Source organism: Spermophilus citellus (assembly GCF_964194105.1).
Source record: "Spermophilus citellus genome assembly, chromosome: 9".
NCBI lineage: Eukaryota > Metazoa > Chordata > Mammalia > Rodentia > Sciuridae > Spermophilus > Spermophilus citellus.
Genome location: NC_138191.1, coordinates 61,968,605 through 61,989,175, shown reverse-complemented (window position 1 = coordinate 61,989,175; position 20,571 = coordinate 61,968,605). Strand labels below are relative to the sequence as shown.

Sequence of the window (20,571 nt, the reverse complement as noted above, 5' to 3'; positions counted from 1 at the left end):
TATTTTCCTGCCACCCTGCCTCCTGAGGTTTTGGTGGAGTGAGGAGGGGTAAAGCCTTGCCTCTTGTCCTCACAGGGAACAGTTCTGTGCATCAATTCTGTGGGCAATTTGGAGGGAGAAAAGGGGAAAACATGTTTTAGAGTTCCAGCACTTACGATTATTGTTGTTCAAGAACAAGCATATGACATTTTACTCTTTCAAGTGTTTCTACAGATAGGCAGGTCATTTTATAAGTTAAATTGGTGGAATTTTTATAAGCACTGATAGCCTGACCAGGAATTATCACTTTTTACCATCTCCAATTCATTCTACCTGCTCAGTCATGGGGAGTTGTCAAAACACAAATTAAGTCATGTCACCATTCTTAAAAGTCTTTAAGAATGAATTTTTAAGACTCCCATTACAGCAAGAATCAAGTCTAGTCTTCCTGTCAAGACTTGCAAAAACCCTACCCAGCTGGGCTCCTGCCTGCTCCTCTTCTCATCTCTCTTTGTCTCAGATTCACCATCTGGCCCTTCCTGCAGGGCCAAACACATCAAGTTCTTCCCCACTGAGGAATTTGTGCACAGACCCTTTTCTGTCTGGAATTCACATCCCTCATTTCCATCCTAATTTTGTGCTCAGTAAAAATTCATCTTAACTCATTTCCTGATGGAAAGATCACCAACTGATTAGCCTCAACTGGTTCTACACTTTGTTTCTACACTGACTCCTGCACACTGTGCTAATCCTTTACGATGCTTATGAGCAATTAAAATTCTTGCTGTTGGTATAATTCATTTGATGTCTTATTTCTGAACTGAGACATACAAGAACACAAAAATGTAGCCACTTTCCCCTCAGCACCTTCCCAAGGCTTCCCTAGTGCCAGCAGCACATGGCTAGGGTCAGTGCAGTTACCTGTTTACTCACTGACCAGATGCAATTATGATTAAAAGTACTTGTATTGACCTCACTCAGGATCTCATATGAGTTTTTTTTTTTCTCTGCATTATGAATGTGTAAAACAAATCAGAACACAAACTCATAAAGGTGAGCTTTAAGTCAGTGTCGAATTTCTGGCTATAATCATCACCATCGTCATCATTTTGTTAGCTTTTCATATAGATTTCTATGATTCAGAAGAAATGATGTCTGTAAGATAGATAATTTTATTACATTATCAACTTGTTTTAAGAATTTTGCTCAGAGTTGTTCATTTATGTACTAGAGTTTTAGATTTTATTCTTAGTCCAATTATTTACTTAATATTTGTAATGCTTAATTTGAATTGTCAACTTGATTGGATTAAGAGACCTCAAAGATTAAAAGGCTTCTGGGTGTGTCAATAAGGGAGTGTCTAGGAATGTTTGGCATGTGGGATATCAAACTGAAGTGAAGACCCTGCCTAAGCACGGGCAGCACCATCCTATAGGACAATGGCTTGGATGGAATAAAAGTAAGCTGGCTGATGTTATTTGCAGAAATAATGAGACATTTCATCATATAATGGTCAAATCTACTTTCATTATTATCACTATCACTAATTTATAATTTTTTTTCAAAATGAATGAGATACAAGCTTTCTTTATGATCTTCCAAAGATGGAGTAGGTAATGAATGGTATGTGTCCCTGGAACCTCTGATTCCAATCATTTCTCCCCAAAAGGAGCCAAAGATATTAGTTTCTCATTAAAACTTCAGAAGACATTTTATTTGTGCAATGTATATTTGCATATGATAATTTCACTTTTAATAGTGGTCAACCATATATACTATTTTGGACTTTGTTTTTACATAACAATTTATCTTCAAGATCCTTCGTATTAGGGTACCTAGAGTTCCAAGGCATTTTGTTTCCTGGCTATTCCAGTATTGACACATATGAAAATTTATAGTACCAATTTTATGTAGATGACATTTACATAGTTTCCGAACTTTTCTGATTAAAATCAATGCATTAAAGAACCTCTTATGTATGTAAACTATTGCAAATGTGAGTTTACTAAAACTAGCATTATCTGTAAATGTTTCCAAGCATTTGTTCCATCTAAGGCAGGTCATGCACTGATATCTTCTAGCAAACACTTTTTATGTTTAAAACTTTGCAGAACTAAAATGAAAAACTTGAGCACCAAAATAGGCCAAAGCATGTACCACAAGCCACATTTTTCCTTACTTCTTTCTAAACAGTGAGTAAAGTCCTTTTCCAAGTTTACCAACAGAACTACCAAGAGAAAATAATGCATTTAGACCATTGCCAAATGATTCCAATACTTGAAAAATCCAGGGAATTTTACTCTCCTTTGTATTATCAATCATATTTCTCAGTTGATTAATTGTTGCATTCATTTCCTCAGATTTCCTCTTGAATCCTTCCTCAAGCAAATCCTTTTGAACCTAAAATAAATAGAATTGAAAGGGGTGTAAATATTTTATAATTTTGATACTTTGAGTTATACTTTGTTTAAAAAACTTTGTCAACATGTCTTATTTTCTCCCTAAAATGTTTTCTCAATTACTGTAGGATAATTTAGCAACAGACTATCATCTGAGCTAGACCTAGACACTACCAGGAAGTAACATTTCCTACTTTACTAATATTCACCCACCATTACAGATTGGCTGTGTGCTAACCAAGGTGTGAGAACAAATTCATATTCTTGCCAAGAAATGTTATTGGTCTGAATAAACAGATTCTCAGTCCCACTGGGATGGCATGGTCACCATCACATAGCAATGATGAGAACACATTATCTGATCCAGAAATCTATTACCATATAATTTCCAAATGGACAATGAGGGATTTCCTCTCATACCCTGTGCAGCTGTTTACATCTGGTTTTAACTGCAGCAAGTTTAGAAGCTGTCACTTTCCTGGATTTCTACTTCTGTCAGTGCAGATCTGCCTTAAGGTCTTTGAGTAGAAATAGGGCTCCAGACAACATGGGACTTGGTGATGCTAACCAATTGCTTTCCCATCTTGACTACAGCTGGTTAAAATCTGTCTGCTTAATCAGGCCCTCATGAAATTTTTTTGTTTGTTTATTCCTTTTAGTCATTTACCAAATACTTGAAAGTAACACCTTAACATTCAATCATTTTACCACTACACCTCGTATATGCATCTCTAAACAATGTTAATATTTGTCTTATATAAACACAAGGGCTTTATCATACTTATCAAAATTATTTCACATTATCTAATGCTTCAAATTTCCTTGATTGCTTCAAATATTCTGGAAGTTGTTTTGTTCAAATCAGGGTCCCAAAAAAGTTTATATACATTTGGTTATTAGGTCTGAACTATCTTTTAATCTAGAAAAGTTCACCTCACTACTGCTGCCATGACTCCTCCTTCTCTTCCTTCTTATCCTCCTCTTTCTCCTTCTTTTCTTTTTTTAATACCATTGATTTGTTTCAGACTGAGACAATCGCCCTATAGAATGCCCCACACTCTAGATCTCACTGTCATAAGATTACTTTAAAATCTCCTTAAACAGCAGCTTACACCATGTATAAAATCTAAAGATTTAAGGGACTATAAATGATTCTCCAGAGTCTAAATACAGAATACAATTTAAAAAAAATCTTTTTACAAGAGAATTCAGGGCTTGCAATAAATCACAAGCAACACATGGTGATTATCTTCCTTCTGTGAGCGGAGTGTAATCTGCACTATTCCTTCTGGGGCCCCAGGACCATCAGAACTACTGAGCAGGGCATCACCCACCTTCAGCTGGTGCTCCAACATGGTGTTCTGGTTTTTCAGGAGCTCTTCTCTCTCCTCCTCCAGCTTCTTTTTCAGTTGCTCCATGTTTTCCTTGAAACTCCTCTCTTGAGCCTCCATCTGTTGCTGTTGTTCCTGTAGTCTCTGTCTTGAAAGTTCCTCTTCCCTCTCAGCTGCCTCCTTCTTGGCCCGCTCCTCTGTCACAGGAAAGTTTTAGAGAAGGAAGAAAGAAACAGCACTATACTATAATTTCCTGAGCTCAGAGACCAAACCAAATCTGAAAGGCAGGGCAAGGCAGGAAATCACAGAATTCACACAAGTCCACACCATCAAGTGCAAGTTTCAGACACTGATAGGAAAGGTCCTGCCCATCAGGTTGAGGTCTGACCTCTACTTCCCCTTGTTCCTCACACATTCAGCAGAGCATGCATTCCACAGAGAAGGGAAAGCTCACAGTTTGGAGAAGGTCTTCCTGTCAGACCTGTCAGAGGGCTTTACAGGAATCCAACCACCACCTGGGAGTGGAGTCCTGTCCCTGTACCTGCAATGGCCTTCTCCTTATCACTGAGGGCTTTATCTGCCTGCAGGATAGACTTCTCTGTTGCTGTCTGTGACTGCAGAAACCTCTGGAAGACCTCGCCTGCCTGTGGAACCAAGAAGCAAAAAACTTAGATTTCATTGGAAGACCACTTCTGTAAAAACAATATATCAGCCAGAGGCAGTGGTGCACACTTATAAATCCCAGCAACTTGGGAGGATGAGGAAGGAGGGTTGCAAGTTCAAAGCCAACCTCAGAAACTTAGCAAGGCCCTAAGCAACTTCACAAGACCCTGTCTCAAAAATGTAAAAATAAATAAAAAGGGTTGGGGATGTGACTTCGGATCGTTAGGCACCCCTAGGTTCAATCCCCAGTCCTCAGCAAAAAATAGAATAAAATAAAACAAACAAAAAACACACATGTCCATATCATTTTGGCTTCATGGTTAAAATTTCAGTGATTCCCTTCTAAGTGACCAAGCTCCTCGGTGTGACCTGAGACCCTCCATATCTCCTCTTCCTGCCCCCTCCTCCCCTTCTCCCAATGCTTTTTCCCTCTACCTGCTCTAGGCTCCACCTAGTCTAAATGATGTGAAATTGTACAAATTATAATCTCTAATGCTTTCACGTGTTTGTTTTCCAATGTGAAATGCTGCCTCTGGTCTATGCTGCTGCTCTCTCCCACCACTGGCTGGGTATTACTTTGGACCAGTTATTAAATCTGTCTGGGCCTCTCAGTTCAGATGTATAAAATGTTCACATGAGGAGAGGTATTACATAGAGTTGTTTGGGAAACTAAATTAAAAGTTCTCGGGAAAAAGCATATCACCATGTCTATAGTCAATAGAATATGAAATGTTAATTGTGCCATTATTGTGTTTCCTGCCACCACCTATGTAGCCTGTTGTCCCTGGCTCATAAGTGATATCAATAAGTGATATCACTCAATATGTACATTTAGTTGACTCTTTCTTACCTTGATCAGCCCTGAGAGCAAAGGTTCAGACTGAACCTTGGGAATCACCAGCACTTGGCACATTTCAAATAATGTGGATGAAGAAATTCATAAGTTTTTTCTGTCTTTCCTGAATTTCTGAAATCCATAATACCTTTGGAAATGAATACTTCCACTCTCAGGTAAATATAATAAATAGGAAGCATTCGAAGACTAAGTGGGGTCAGGGAGTAGCTCAGTGGTAGAGCACTTGTCTAGATAGCACAAAGCCCTGGGTTTCCATCTCCAGCTCTGGGGAAGAGGGAGGGAGATAGAGGTATCATGCTTTCTTATCACTCACAAGTAGATTTAAGAGATCCTTTGACTGTTCTCTAAGCTCCCCATGTCCCCTTACTCCTCACCTTGACTCCTTTCCTGGGCACTTGCAAATAGTTCTGTTCAACATTTTCTCTTGCTTTCATGTAGAGCTTGTGGCCTCCAGGAACAGAGAAAGTTCCTGCAGAAATGCTTTCCATTAGGGTCTTTGAAAACCGATTCAGTTCAGCCTGGCAGTATTTTTCAGAAGTCTCCTCATTCTTCAGCAAGAAATAGTTCTTCTTCTCCTCTACTATTTTCTGCAATGGAATTATAGACACATGTTACTGGAAGATAGGAATGAAAAAGATAAAACTCCAAAGAACCTTATAGAAGGGTCAATCTAACTGTATTGATGATGAGAAAAGCATTCAAGTGGAATAAGACTCGGGATGAATCAGAAATCACAAAACTTGACTCATTACATCCCTGAAGATCCTCTGCAAGTCTACAGGAAAATTTCTTAAACTTCCTGGGCCTCAAAATGCTCATCTGTGTGATGAAGCGATTGCATTCCAGAAGCTCCATGGTGTCTTGCCAGCTGTGGAGTGCTGTGATTCGATCTTCAATGATGCAATGAAACAAGGAATAACATAAGATGAACAGCAACGTGGAAAGAGGGTCTGGTGAAAGAAACTTTGGTTCCTAGGAAAAGGAGAGTGTGCACAGAAGAAGAAACGGTATGGGGGTGACTTGCAGGTGTTCCAGGCTGGCTTGTCACCAATAGAAGGATTTTCCAGTATTCATTAGAAGCATTCAGGGGGATATTGATACAGATTTGACTTCAGTCATCAGATTATTATGGAAGATATCTATTCTGGTTTTCCTTCAGTCATCTGAGAGATTTCTGGATAATGTGCCCCAAGTTTGGGGGAAGGGGCAAAGAGGGATATATGGTCTTTGGGAACTGTATTCCTCATGAGAATCCAAAGTGCTTTATCCTTGAATTAGAGAGAGGAACCCTGAGGTCCATAAAGGCACCTCTAGGCTTCCTTTTCAAGGGAACTACCAGAAAAGGTAATAACTGAGACAATTACCGCCAGTTCCTTTTGGAACTCCTGATTTTCATCCTTGAAGGAGTGCTCCATGAAGACTGTGATGGCTCCCTTCTCACAGGCTGCGTGCACCTCCAGCAGCTCCTGGAGTGTGTCTGTGGGGAACTGCACCCGCTGGGCCATCTGCTCACTGTAGTGGTTGGCTGCCTTCTGCACAGCTGCTGAGTTCTCGCGCTGGGCCAGAGTAGTCACAGCATTCTCCAAACAAGGCACTGATCCACTAGCGATGGTATCTACATAGGTCACCACCAGAGTCCCCAGGCCTGAGGAAGCCAGAAATTTTAGGGGATAAATTGGAATCTATAACTCAATAAGATCCAAGATTCTAAGACAATATTTCTAAAACCTCATACACATAAAAACACACATGCCTACCTCTTTCTACTATCATCACTTTGGTGTTACTATTGACCTCAGTTTTATGGTTCTCTAGGCCACAGTATTTAAAATGTTAACTATCCACCTCCCTGTAATATATTAAGTGTATATGGAAAACATGACGTCTCAATTAAAAGTCAAAGGAAAACACATTACATAGGTTGACCAATGAGGAAAGGTATATCAGATTATATTTATTGCCAAAACTTTCAAAGGATTTTCAGGTGTTTATAGGCCAGCATTTATATATGAGCTACTATAAATTTCTAAAATACACATCATATTCTCCTTACAAACAATACTTAACATATAAGAATTCCCCTAAAAAAATAGTATCTATCTGTTTTTATATACTATTAGTGATTTTTATTATCAATGGAGGACTTTTCAGACATGTGGAAGCCACAGACAGCAGTAACAAAGTGCATAATTTTACAGAAGGTCTGTAAACCTAACAAGTAACCTGATTTAAAATTGTGCATATTTCTCTAATTATCAAACAAAACTAATGGAAACACATTATATAGTATATTCAACATGTATTAGTCAACACAGAAATATGAAAAGACTCACGATTGCCAGTAACCACAATCCCCTCTCTGAGTGTCTTGATCTTTGCCTGGGTAAAGATGTAAGAACTGAAACTATTTGTTTGTTCCTGGAATTTAGGATCCAGTTGGTCTTCTGAGATGCTCTCAATATGGGCTAGGTGTTCTTTGTTATTTGTTGGCCGGTCAAAGACAAAACACTTCCGTTTTGGAAAGAAATTCCTGATGCATTCCCTGGGCTGATTGAACATTGCAACTCTGGAGCCGTTCCCTGAGGGATGGGGAAAACAGAGAATACAATGGAAATTGTTTTAGGACCGGAAACTAAAGATTTTTTGACAGAGGTTGTTGTATCTTTGCAGTTAATATATACTGTTAAAGAATTGTTTTAACATTAACATTCAATACTTCTTTGTACACCAAACTTGTGCCAATGATGTAACTCTGACAAGAGATTTAGATCCTAGCAGAAAAAAAATATCTAGACTGATATCCCCAGACCTGAACGAGTTGTTATTTATTATATGTTCACTGAATGAATGAAAGGCTAAACATAAATCTCTGGTCCACTCAATCCCTTGCAAAAATTGAGCTGTAGGAACAGAAAGAAGACACACAAATAAGTGATAATGGAGCAATATCAGAAATAACATTAGGAATACTGAGAACGATACCATAATTCATTAAGGGAAACTACTTCCGTGCTCAAAAGAATTCATTTTTAAAAAAGCCAAATAAACAGAAAGAATGAAATAGTTGTTACCAGGGGTGGGGAGGAAATGGGAAATGTAGGTCAAACATTAAAGTAACAGATATGTAGGAAGCAGAAGTTTAGGGATCTAATGTCCAACATGAGGACTATGGGTAACAAAACTACTATATTTGGGATTGTTATTAAATCAAATCAACTAACTATGTGAGATGATAGATGGATTATTGGCTTCACTTGACTAATCACCTTACTATCTGTATATATCCCATAATATAACAATGTAGTTTGTTTTTTTAAAATAACTTTCACACAATGTTAGCTATTTGTAGCAAACATTTCCAAAGACCAAAAGTAAACAAAATGTGATTTTTAAAATTTGAGACAGAGGTGTATATTTGATTTGACTATTTGCTTTTCTGCCTACCAATTTTTCAATTAATGTTTTGAGAAAGCATAGAGAGAAAAATGAAAGCACAAAAGAATACATCAGAATTGGTATTCTCACAAGATTTCTTTAGCTATGCACCCATGCAAATAATTTACATATAAGCAATATGTACACCAATTAATATAATTTTTTAAAATAATACCATGAATAAATGCATTGGAATTAAGAGAAAGCCATCATATATAAGTAAAATGAGTGTTCTTATAATCATAATAAGTATTGGAAAGGAATAAATAGAAAAGATACATGCTTCTTCAGGCCTATTTAGAACACAAAGGTATGAGAGTGGGAAGGGAGTACTGACTGGCAAGTGAACTCAGGGCCATTCCAGAGAGTTACATACCCAAACTTTTTAGGTTTCATTTTAAGATAGGATCTTGCTAAGTTGCCCAAATTGGCCTCAAATTGAAATCCTGCTGTTCTAGGCAGGGGCCACTACCACTGAGCTATATCCCCAGGCTTTTTAATTTTTTCATTTTGAGACAGGTCTCATTAAGCTTGAACTTGAGATTCTGCTGCTCTGTACTCCGGAGTGCCAAGAATTACAGATGCCACACCTGGATCACAAAGGTATTCATATGAATGAAATAAATACACTAGTATTTTAAAATTAGAAGAATTATCTGTGTGAAATACATATTTTTTCATGAGATGGGTTTTGGATTATAATTTCATGTCTAATAATTTTGAGGCCATTTGTTCTCCTAAACAGAGGACAGCAGATGCCAAAGAGGGTACAGAAGTGTCTGGTCACTAGAAAGTTTTAGCCTCCATTGTAATCAGGATACTAAAGTAAAAATTGTTTAAAAGAATTTGGTTTTGAATAATTTCATTGTACTTTAGGCCTTACATATCATAAGTAAACATCAGTTCCTGGAGCTCTTCAACCTATATTCCACTCACCATTGCTACAGACCTCAGTTCAGTTTCAAATACTAATGGAATTCCAGAAATGATGGACAGTTTTCAGTGATCCCACCCACTCCTGAGCCACACTCTGGTACCTTTAATCAGCTTCAAGGCATTCTCCAGGTACTGGTCTTCTGTGATGTCCTCACCATTAAACTTCAGCTCTAGGGTGAAATCCCGGACAGTCCAGACAAAGTCTGGAAAGAAACTCACAAACTCTGTGCAATCTTCTATTTCATCAGGATCTGAGGAGGACTTTGCCCTGATTAATTCTGTCAGCTCTGTCACATAACTAGGTCTTGGCTGAGGAAAAAACATCATTTCTGTGTTTCCCTATTAAAAAAATTCTAATAAACAGCCTCTTTGACATAGGTGCTCGCTGCTTCACCAGAAACTACTAATTGACAGGGCAAAAGATAATGACTCAATATTCATTCCCCTAAACTCAATGACAGGGAGGTTGAGTTCCTGGAAGGATACTGCAGCTGGTCCAGGGCCTGCTGATTGATGGTGCCCATGCTGTTGTAGACAAAGGTGCTGCTGAGAAGCACAGCCAGCGCAAAGATCCAGGAGTCATTCTTAGGGTCACCCTAGAAGCACATTACAGCAAGGAACTTAGGAGTTAAGTTTTACAAATTCATTCAGACTTTATTCTGTCAGTCTTTCGTTTATGGGTTTACTAATAGGAATTCATATGCAATGAAGAAAGACCTGAACAAATAACAGCTTTGACAATTATAATGTTTCTTAGAATCATAATTTCTTCATATGATGATTCTCATCCTCACATAGCTTTATTTTTCTCAGTGAGATGAAATAATATACATACATAAACTTGTACTCTATTGGGTTCTCAATAGGATATTCATTCAATCGTTGATGTTAGCATTTCCTCATTCTCTCTATATATTTATTGGCCATAGACCTTATAAAACATATAAATATCAGAGTAGGGATAGCTGGGCATAGATGGCTACTGATCCCCTGATCTTAGATTCAGAAAAACAAATTTCACAATGACAAGTTACTTTGAGATGACTAATTCCAAGCAATGAAGATATTCACAAAAATAAATACAACACAGATAATAATATCTATAAAAATTTGGATCTTAGTAATTTATATAAGTAGTGAAATCCATAGCTGTTATATTAAATTAAGAAGTACATGTCAATCAAGAAAGAACAGAGATATGAAAGTTGGAGAAAAACATGTATGAAGCCTTCCTAGAGATCATGAGCTGACCATTAAAGAGTTGGCAGAAGGTTGACAGAACAAATAAAGATGATCCTACAAGTAGAAAGATCCACAGTAACAAAACTAGAGATTGTAGGAGTCTTTGCAGTGAAAATAGTTATTTTGTTTGACTGAGAAGCAAGTAAGAGCAGGAAACAATGCTGGATCGTGAGCACTGACACAGGTTGATGAAGGACATGAAAGGTCAGGCTAATTTGTTTCTATAAATTGTAGAATTTGTCTAAATTAAATCTAGAAATTACTTATAAAGAGTATATAAAGCTTGTTCCTAGAGAGCAAGGTAATAACAGATTCAGGCCTATAATATTCTATATAGCAATTTAAGGGTGGGGAGATTAACCTATTCGTTTCCTATTTCACCAAAACCCTAATATTAAAAAGTAATCAATGTTCTTAGAACTAAGACTTGTGGCAAACGAAAACCCATTTAGATAAGCACATACCATTGTTTGATAGATGGCTTTCAACTGCCTATGACAATGACATTCTTAAGTAAACAAAAAGAGAAATTCTAAAATCTATACAGGACTACAAAGGATACTGAATAACCAAACCAATCTTGAGCAAGAAGAACAAAGGTCAAGGTATCACACATCCTGATTTAAAATGTTACAAAGCTACAGTGATCAAAGCAGTATGGCAATGTTGTAAAAGCAGGTATCTAGACCCATGGAACAGAAGAGCACCCAGAAAAAAATCCATGCTTTAATAGTCAACTCAGCTTGGACAACAGTGCCAAGAACACACAATAGGGACAGAATGGCTTTGTTAACAAGTGATGTCAGAAGAACTGGATATCCATAGCCAGAAGAGTGTTTAAAATTGAACTCAAAATAGATTTGAGAATTGCATATAAGCACTGAAAGTGGATGTACTACTGTGTGTTATCCAAAGGAAATGAAGTTGAGGCAAGGAATCAAACCAAGTGTTCATCAATGGATAAATGGATGCAGAAAATGTGGGAAATGCACACACCAGAATACCATACATCCATAAAAGCAAGGAAATTTTGTCATTTGCAACAACATATATGGACCTGCAGGACTTTAAGCTAAAGTGAAATGAAGAGAGACACAAAAAGCAAATACCACCTGACCTCACTTGTATGTGGAACTTAGAGAAGTTGCATCCATACAAGTAGAGAATGGAATGGTTGTTGAAAGGGTGGTCCAAAGGCCGGAAAAGGATTATACAGAAATATTGGTCAAAGGACACAAAATTTCAGTTAGATAGTAGGGAAAAAAAATGACCATGTGTCCTGAAATTTCAAGAAGAAAACAGGCAAAACCTTTTTAACATTGGTCTAGCCTTGGCTTTTGTGGAAATGACACCAAAGTACAGACAACAAAAGCAAAATCCAACTGAAAACCTTCTTGCAAGCAAAAAAAACCAATCAGCCATGTAAAAAGGAAACTACAGAATGGGATAAAAAATATTAGCAAATCATATCTGACAAGGGGTTAATATTCAAAGTATATAAGAAATTCATATAACTCAACAGTAAGTCAAGCAACTCAATAAATAAGAGAAAATGACTTGAAAATACATTTCTCAAAATTTAATATACAAATTGCCAATGGGTACATGAAAAGATATTCAACCTCACTAATTATCAGGGAAATGAAAGTCAAAATCACAATGAGCTATCACAACAATTAGGATGGCTATGAACAAAAAAACAAAAGATGACATGTGTTGATGAGGATATAGAAAAAACAACACTTGTATGCTGTTGATTGCAATGTAAATTGGTATAGCCGTTATGGAAAACATTCTGGAAATTCCTCAAAAAAATAGAAGTACCATATAATCCAGCAATATCACTTCTCAAGAGCCAAAGGAAGTAATTGCAGTATCTCAGATACCTGCCCTTCCATATTTATTATAGCATTATTTCACAATGGCCAAGATACAGACATTTATCAAGGAATAAATGGGTAAAGAAAGTGTGGAGTATGAGTACTCAAACCTAAAAGGACAAAGGAAATCATGCCATTTGCAAAACATGAATGAAAATTGAGGACATTATGCTAAGTGAAATACGCCAGGTACAAAAAGAAAAATACTATATTATCTCATTCAGGTATGGAATGTAAAATGGTCCAATAGTCAAATCCATATCAACAGAGAATGGGATGGTGTGTTCTGGAATCTGGGGGATGGGAGAAACAGGGAGATACTGGTCAAAAAGTACAGAGTTTCAGTTATGCAAAATAAATAATTTCTAGAGGTCTAAGGTATAGCATGGTGACTATAGTTAACACTGTATCGTATACTTGAATTTTGCTAAGAAGCTTTGTCTTAGGTGTTCTCATTAAAAAGCAAAAAAGAAAACTAAAAATTAATACATGTATTAATGTGTTTGTACTGATCATTTCACAAAGTAAATCAAAACATCAACTTGTGCACCTTAAATGCATACAATTTTATTTGTTAATTATATTTCAAAGAAGCTGATAAAAAATAAGCACAGGATATCTAAATCCTTATGCAAAAAAAGGAGTATAGAAATTTAGATACTTTTCTCAAATAAGTCTCAAAATAAAGCATAAAAGGGCAGATCACAGGCTGGGACTATAGCTCAGTGGTAGAGTGCTTGCCTAACAAGTGTGAGGCACTGGATCTGATCCTCAGCACTACATAAAAATAAATAAAATAAATTTATTGTGTCAAAAAAAAAACAACAACCAGATCACTCAGTTTACCTATTGTTAGAAAGCTACAATATCAAAAATCCATCTTAAAATTTGTATTATAAGTCAGAAATATGCTTTGATAGTACCAGCAGTCATAGATTTCTCAAAGACTTCCAGAATGTTTGTAGTTTGAAAGGTGGATCAGGAGGCTTTCCTCATCCACAGGGATGAGGCTGATACCTCTTCACCCTCCTATCAAGCTCCGTTTACACTTAAATATTTGATCAAGTTGGGATGTGCTGTGTGGGTCATTTTTCAAGCTATTGGAAGTGCTAATGGATGACAGCCCTCAGAGGTCAGCACTCAATGAGAAAGGCTTCCAGGGCAGACCTCCAAGGACTGATCAGCACCAGGGATCAAGACCCAACTTCCTTGTCTCAACCCAGGATCCTTCCAAAGGGCCAACCCAGCCACAGATTTCCCCCATGGAACTCAACAGGGGTCAGGCACTACACTGCAGCATGGGACCTTCCTCTCTCCAACCAGCTTCTTTCCCAGGCCTTGTATTTAACCTGAGGCATAGGTGTGGTCTCCTCAATGGGGCTGCAGGTTTTTTGAGGACAGAGCCTTTACTTGGTCAGTAATGCCAATGTACTGAGCCCAGAAAGCTAGAACTTAGCTGCTCAATAATTTTTTTATTATATTGAATCAAAACATTCACCCTACTGAAACAAAATTAAATATAGGCAGTTAGTGTAGATAGTGATTTGGTCAGATTGAGAAAATGGAGGCCAATTTGGGTCTAGGAAGTTAGAGACTGCCCCTGGAGATTGGAATGTTAATGCCTCCAGAGCCCTTTGAGCACCAAGATCACCTACCTGTACTGCCCCTCCCAGAAGGTTGTTAAGGAGCTTACAGTGAGCAGGCAGGAAACTGCTAATTAATGCCTCCCAGGCTGCCCATTCCCTTCCTGCCCAGATCACTCCACCTTGGCCATTTGAACCCACCTGCTTCTCACGTTTTACCATTCCACCTAGATCTCTTGGGCAGGAAGGAGAGAGATAAGGGGGAAGAGGTCATGAGAACAAAGAAAACCTAAAATGTATAAAAGGAGCAAGATGCTGTCACTTCTTGGGATACCAGGATACCAGCTATGGCCCCCTTCTCCTAGGAGAAGTCTGTGTTACTATTTTTTAAAATAAAATTGCTTCCCATACTTGCCTCGGCTGCTTCTATAATGTTCAAACTTCCACATCTGAGGAAGCGGAACTCCTCAGTGATAAAGGGTGGTATTGCTAACCATCAAGAAATAAAACATTCTATTCACCATACCTCTATCTTATTTGAGCTGGAGGCAAGATTTAGACTACCAGTTTGCCTTATTCACTATAGTTCTGTTTCCAGGTGGTAGATCAAAGCAGTTAAATTAGAAAGGGTCATAAAGCAATAAGGAGAAAATTCAGCATACAAAGGATCTGAGACTCCCTCCCTCACCTTTTCCACATCGCCCAGGCCCTCAGTGTCCAGAAGAACCAGGGTGTGATTTCGCTTGATGGGGTGGGGCACACACCACATCCAGATGCCCTTGGTTTCAGATTGCACTGTGGAGCCCAAAGGAAAGCCTGCAAGGGAAGGGGAGAACAATATATGCTGAGAGCAGAACTCCTAAAGCAGCCAAGAACTCACAGAGCCTGAGGTCTTGGATTGTGTGTACCCCAACAGCCAGGATGGTGGAATCTCTACTTCCTCAAGAATGCCTTATTTTGCAAGTCACCTATTTTAAGGAGCAGAGAATCAGTCATTAATCTGAGAATGATGCCACTTGAGGGTTCTAGATGAAGACAAAGAGGCATTCATGAACTAGACAACATGGAGGTCACTAGTAGGAAGCATTTTAAAGAAATGGTGAGGCTCAGAGATCTGCAGATTAAAGACAGACATAAGAACAAAAACAAATGACAAAAAGGAAGTTGAATACTATTTTTTTTTTGCATTGAAAAATAAGTGAAAGAAAAAGCAAAACAGAAAAAGAGTAGTTGCAATAGGAAGTGAAGTCCAGGAAGGATTTTTAAGATGACAAATATTCAAAGATCTTCACATGTTGATGAAATATTACATAGAGGGAAAAAATATTTTATATAAGACAGAAGAAACATTTATGGAAGTGTTAGAAAAGATGTGGATGTTAGAAAAGATACAACTGTGAACACCAGTAGGAGAGATTTTCCTTAATCAGAATAAAGAAAAGAATATGGGGAAAGATTACAGTAAAGTAGTAATTTGGCCATGAGAATTAGAATGAGAAAGTTCCTTTACTGAGAAAAGTTGGGTCCTCCCTTGAGCGAGGATCATCACTAAGAAGATGAGATTCAGCTGGAGACAAGCAACTGGCCCTGCCCAGGACACCACTCACCGCAGTTCTGTCCTGCCAGACGGTTCATCAAGTAGGATTTTCCTGTACGGTACAGTCCAACAATGGCCACCACTATGACTGGCTGAGAAATATTCTCAAGAATTCTTAGAGCCTGCTGGTTCACCATCAGCTGCTCATTGTTATTTTCCACCAGACAAATGGGGGCTGACATTTTCGGTCCAGATGCCATAGCAACCTGCTAACCTGGAACAGCCTCCAAATAGAAATAAGATTACAAAGTCATTCTCTGTCTGAGAGTTATCCAACCACCCATCAACTTGGGACTGATGAGCCATCTGTACTTTGTTTGGGACTACACATAACTGAACAAGAGCAGACTCCACAAGGTTGCCTTCATCATTCTCCCAAATCTCTAATGTTTTTGATGAAACATAAGGTGTTATCTTCCCTGAAATGTTTCTACAAGTAATAATAAAACCCATGTAATGTTACTGAGGGTCTAAAATATGCTAAAAACTGTAATAAATAATTTATGTACCTGCAAGGTAGAGATTATTCAGCCCACTTTGCAAATGAGATAAATAAGCTTCACAAATGTTGAGTGAATATGTCACAGAGACATGATTAAAACCTAGACAATTGAGCAGAATGGCAGACTAGGAAGCTTTAAGCTCTTGTTCCTTCCATGGAGATGTGAAAAAAAAAAAAGCTAAAATAATCTTATAGGAATTCTGAAAACCATTCAAAGAAACAGTGTGCAAAGCCACATTCAAAATAGAAGGAAATTCTATGTCTTTGCTTACCCTTTCCCTAGCCACTCCCCAGGACATCACAGTCTTATTCTGAAGGTCTGATCCTGAATCCTCCCCACACTTTGCACTGGAGGGAAAGGAGCAGATCTTGTTAGCAATAGGCTAACCTGACTGGGGGGGGGGGGCTACTTTTCTAGTTTGTTTTTTCCTAACTTGGATTTCAGATAACCATGAATTCTTGGATATGATACCAAAGCACAGGAAATAAATGAGAAACAGATAAACTATACTTCTTTAAAATTGAAAACTGTTATGCACAAAGGATGCTATCAATGGAGCAAAAGAAAACTCACACAAAATGGGTGAAAAATATTTGCAAATCATTTGTCTGATTAAGGATTAATCTCCAGACTCTACGAAGACCTCCTAAAGCTCATCAACAAGAACAGAAAACCCAACTTAAAAGTGAGCAAATGACTGAAATAGACATTTCTCCAAAGAAGATATGCAAGTGACCATAAGCACATTGAGACAGGCTCAACTCCACTAATAACTAGTGTAAAAGGAAATTTGGAGATATAATAAAATTTTAGAGTTCATTTCAATAAGATCAGTTTGTGTTTGGGGAAATATCCAGATTGAAGACTGTTTGTTTTAGTGTTTGTGTTCTGATAACAAAGCCTCAGAATCAAGTATTTATTAGAAAAATGTAGAAAGAAGCATGAGGAATAACTGATTAGTGGTAGTTACAAATTTGCCTTTTATGGTTTAACATGTAATAAGTATTAGTCACATAATCATATGTTAATTGGCTACTTATGAGTAACTGAGGTTAGGTTTTCATTCCATTTTACATAAGCATTTACCCAAATGACCCAAGTTTGTTTTGTTTAGATTTGAAGCTTTCACAAGGCTAATATTATTTTTAACATCTAGTTGGTTTTGTTTGCTCAGAAATTTTTCAGGCCAAATCTCCACTTTAATCTTGCTTTAATATTAAGGAAATGCAAATCAAACCACAATATAGAGCCAGGTGTGGTAGCTCAGGCCTGTAATTCCAGCATAAACAAGAATGAGTTTATAGCATTTGCTGGTAAATGGATGGAACTGGAGAATATCACATAAGTCAGTCATATTAACCAGCCCTAGAAGGTCAAAGATTGAATGTTTTCTCTCATATGCAGGAACTAGATGAAAATAGGGGGAAAGAAAAGAAAAAGAGATAGGGGAATACCATAAAAATTGAAGAGAGTTCAGTGAAGTAAAAGAAAGAGATTGAGGGAGAAGGAGGAGGAATAGGAAAAGGGAGGAACAGTGAAATTAATCTGACCAAATTTTCCTATGTATATATATATATGAATATACCACAGGGAATTTTACCTTTATATGTTTAAATAATTTATGCATATAAATTTATGTATATAAATTATTTATATGTAAATAATTTTGTATCTTTATTGTATATTATACAATTTATATATTAAATATTAATATAATTTTTATTATATATATTCTTTCATATATATATATATATATATATATATATATCCATAAAGCACTGTTTTTTTAAAACCATAAATAAATAGAAGAAAGATCAGTAGGGTAAAGAGAAGAGGGTGGGGAGAAGGAGAGGCAAAGGATAAATATGGAAACTGAATTGGAGCAAAGTTTATTCCATGCTTGTATAAAAAGAACTCCAGGGCTAGGGTTGTGGCTCAGGGGTAGAGCGCTTGCCTAGCATGCCTGAGGCATTGGATTCAATCCTCAGCATCACCTAAAAATAAAATAAAAGTATTGTGTCCACCTACAACCAAAAAATAAATATTTTTTTAAAAAAGAACTTCAATATTATGTATAACTGAAATGAACTAATTTTTAAAAATAGCTCTAAGATTCACGTGAGTTCACTTAAGCCAGGAGTTTCCTCTAGCAAAGCCTAAGTTGGGTAATTACAGAGTTAATATGAGTAAAACTATAGGTCCAACCTGAAGGGTGTTCTGACAACTAAATGAAACAGCAGAAGTTTATATCTTAGAATAGCGTACATCCAATGCAGAATTCAGTAAATGTTTCTTGAATTAATGGAAATTAAGTTATAATAACCATACTAAGCAAAATGATCCATTAGATCATATGTCTCAACAAAATCTGCACACTGTTAATTTTTCACAGGAACAGAACATTAATCAAGTTCAAACATGCTGTTCCTCTTATCTGGTTCTTCAAGTGAAGAACATATAATCCCCCAGCATCAATGTTTTGATTCTGGAATTGTTATAATTCCTCAAATTGGGAGGGCCCCCTCTCTGCAGTCACAGGTCTAGGATGATACGGCGGTTACTGCAGACAACTTTAGAAATGTCTCTGGTTAGCTATGAATGAACTGTTGAGCATTTTAAATTCAAATTAATGATTATTCTTTTGGTCCTGTTGAGGAATGGTTTCAAACTTCAGTGTACATAAGACCCTAAGGGATTATTAAAATGTAGATTCTTATGCATCTATATTCTTAACAAGTGCTACAGTTGACTCTGATGTCCCTGTGAGAAACAAACATCTCTCTCTCTCTCTCTCTCTCTCTCTCTCTCTCTCTCACACACACACACACACACACACACACACCACACACACACACACACACAGCATCTTGCCTATACAGTTACTTTGAAGAATAAAGATCAGCACTACAGTAACTAAATTTGTTTCTACATGGGAATAGTTCTCACTCTAAAGATATCTTAAGTGTGACTACGAGAAAGATAAAAAGAGAAGTCTCTGGATTATAGTTGCCTTAAGTTCCTAGGCAGGGAACCTCTCCTTCTGCATATTCCAGATCTGTGAAGGGAACTGAAAGAGGTCAGCAGATGGCAGATGGGCTTCCATCCAGGGCTCTTTCCACTCCCCTAGCTTAGGCCTTGAGTTGAAGATGCAGGGAATTCAGGGACCAAGGGCTTCTGTGTGTCTGGCTGTTACCTCAAAGCTGTTACTGGTCAAAGGGAGAAGCTGAGCTTCCCCAGAACTAAAGCCAGGGAAAGACCCCTGCAGGCTCAACAATGGGCTACCTTCCCTTCCTGGCCGGCCTCCAATTGCCACTTTGAACTGGAAATCAAGTCATAAGTAAGACTAAGCCGCATGTAAAAAGAAGAAGAGGAAGAAGGAGGAGGTGGGGGAGTTGGGAGGAGGAGGAGGGGAAGGAGGAGGAGGAGAGGAGGAGGAGAGGAGGAGGAACAACATACCTGAACTACACTGAACTACAGCTCCACTGAACTACAGCTCCTCAGCTTCCTCGAACTCTCCTTTCCAGTCATCTGCCTTCTTCCACTTCGGTCTCTCCTTTATATAAGCTGAAAAGCAAAACCAAAACTAAGTTAGCCCTTTCCACGAATAGAATACTGCAGACAAACTGAAATTAAAAGTAACTCACAGCATTGCTAAGCCTAACAAAGACATGTCTGAAAAATCAGACCACAACTCAGATACAGATGTTTGGTGTAGAGATAAAAGGACAGAAAGAAAAGCCAAACACTCCTAGTGACATCTCCGCCAACACAGTCCTGCCAAGCTTCTTTTTTCTCCCTCCTCTTGGAAGGCTTTCACAGGCTCCCTTTTAGATACATTGCTCCAGTTGGCTTATGTTTCATTAAAAAAAGAGAGAGAGAGAAAATCTGTGTTGCAAATGTAAGCAAAGTTATATAAATCAAAACTACTTCAAGCATTTTGCTCTTAGTGGAAATCCCTGTTTTGCTACTGAAGAGTTTTTAATGTTTTTGAACATAGTATACGTTATCATTTTATAATAAAATAGAGAATGAAGATAAAAATGAGTAATCCTTTATTTTATTGTCCAGAGATATTCATTATTGGCATTTTTTTCAGTATTCTCAACGCTTCCCCAATACATAGCCCTTCCTAACACAGGGGTTCCCTTTCTACAGACATGTAGCCAA

At 37.7% G+C, this 20,571-nt stretch overlaps 1 protein-coding gene across 1 annotated transcript; it reads right to left on the bottom strand.

The window, feature by feature from the left end:
- Positions 1-1,730: 1,730 nt before the first annotated feature.
- On the bottom strand, positions 1,731-16,122 carry LOC308656509 (guanylate-binding protein 6-like). The gene is made up of 10 exons (XM_081307686.1): positions 15,912-16,122; positions 14,993-15,120; positions 10,086-10,195; positions 9,701-9,897; positions 7,562-7,807; positions 6,593-6,873; positions 5,603-5,815; positions 4,251-4,353; positions 3,713-3,906; positions 1,731-2,379 (listed from the first exon to the last, which is right to left on the bottom strand). The coding sequence occupies exons 1-10, from the start codon at positions 16,099-16,101 to the stop codon at positions 2,155-2,157; spliced, it is 1,887 nt and encodes a 628-aa protein (XP_081163812.1). The 5' UTR covers positions 16,102-16,122; the 3' UTR covers positions 1,731-2,154.
- Positions 16,123-20,571: the final 4,449 nt, after the last annotated feature.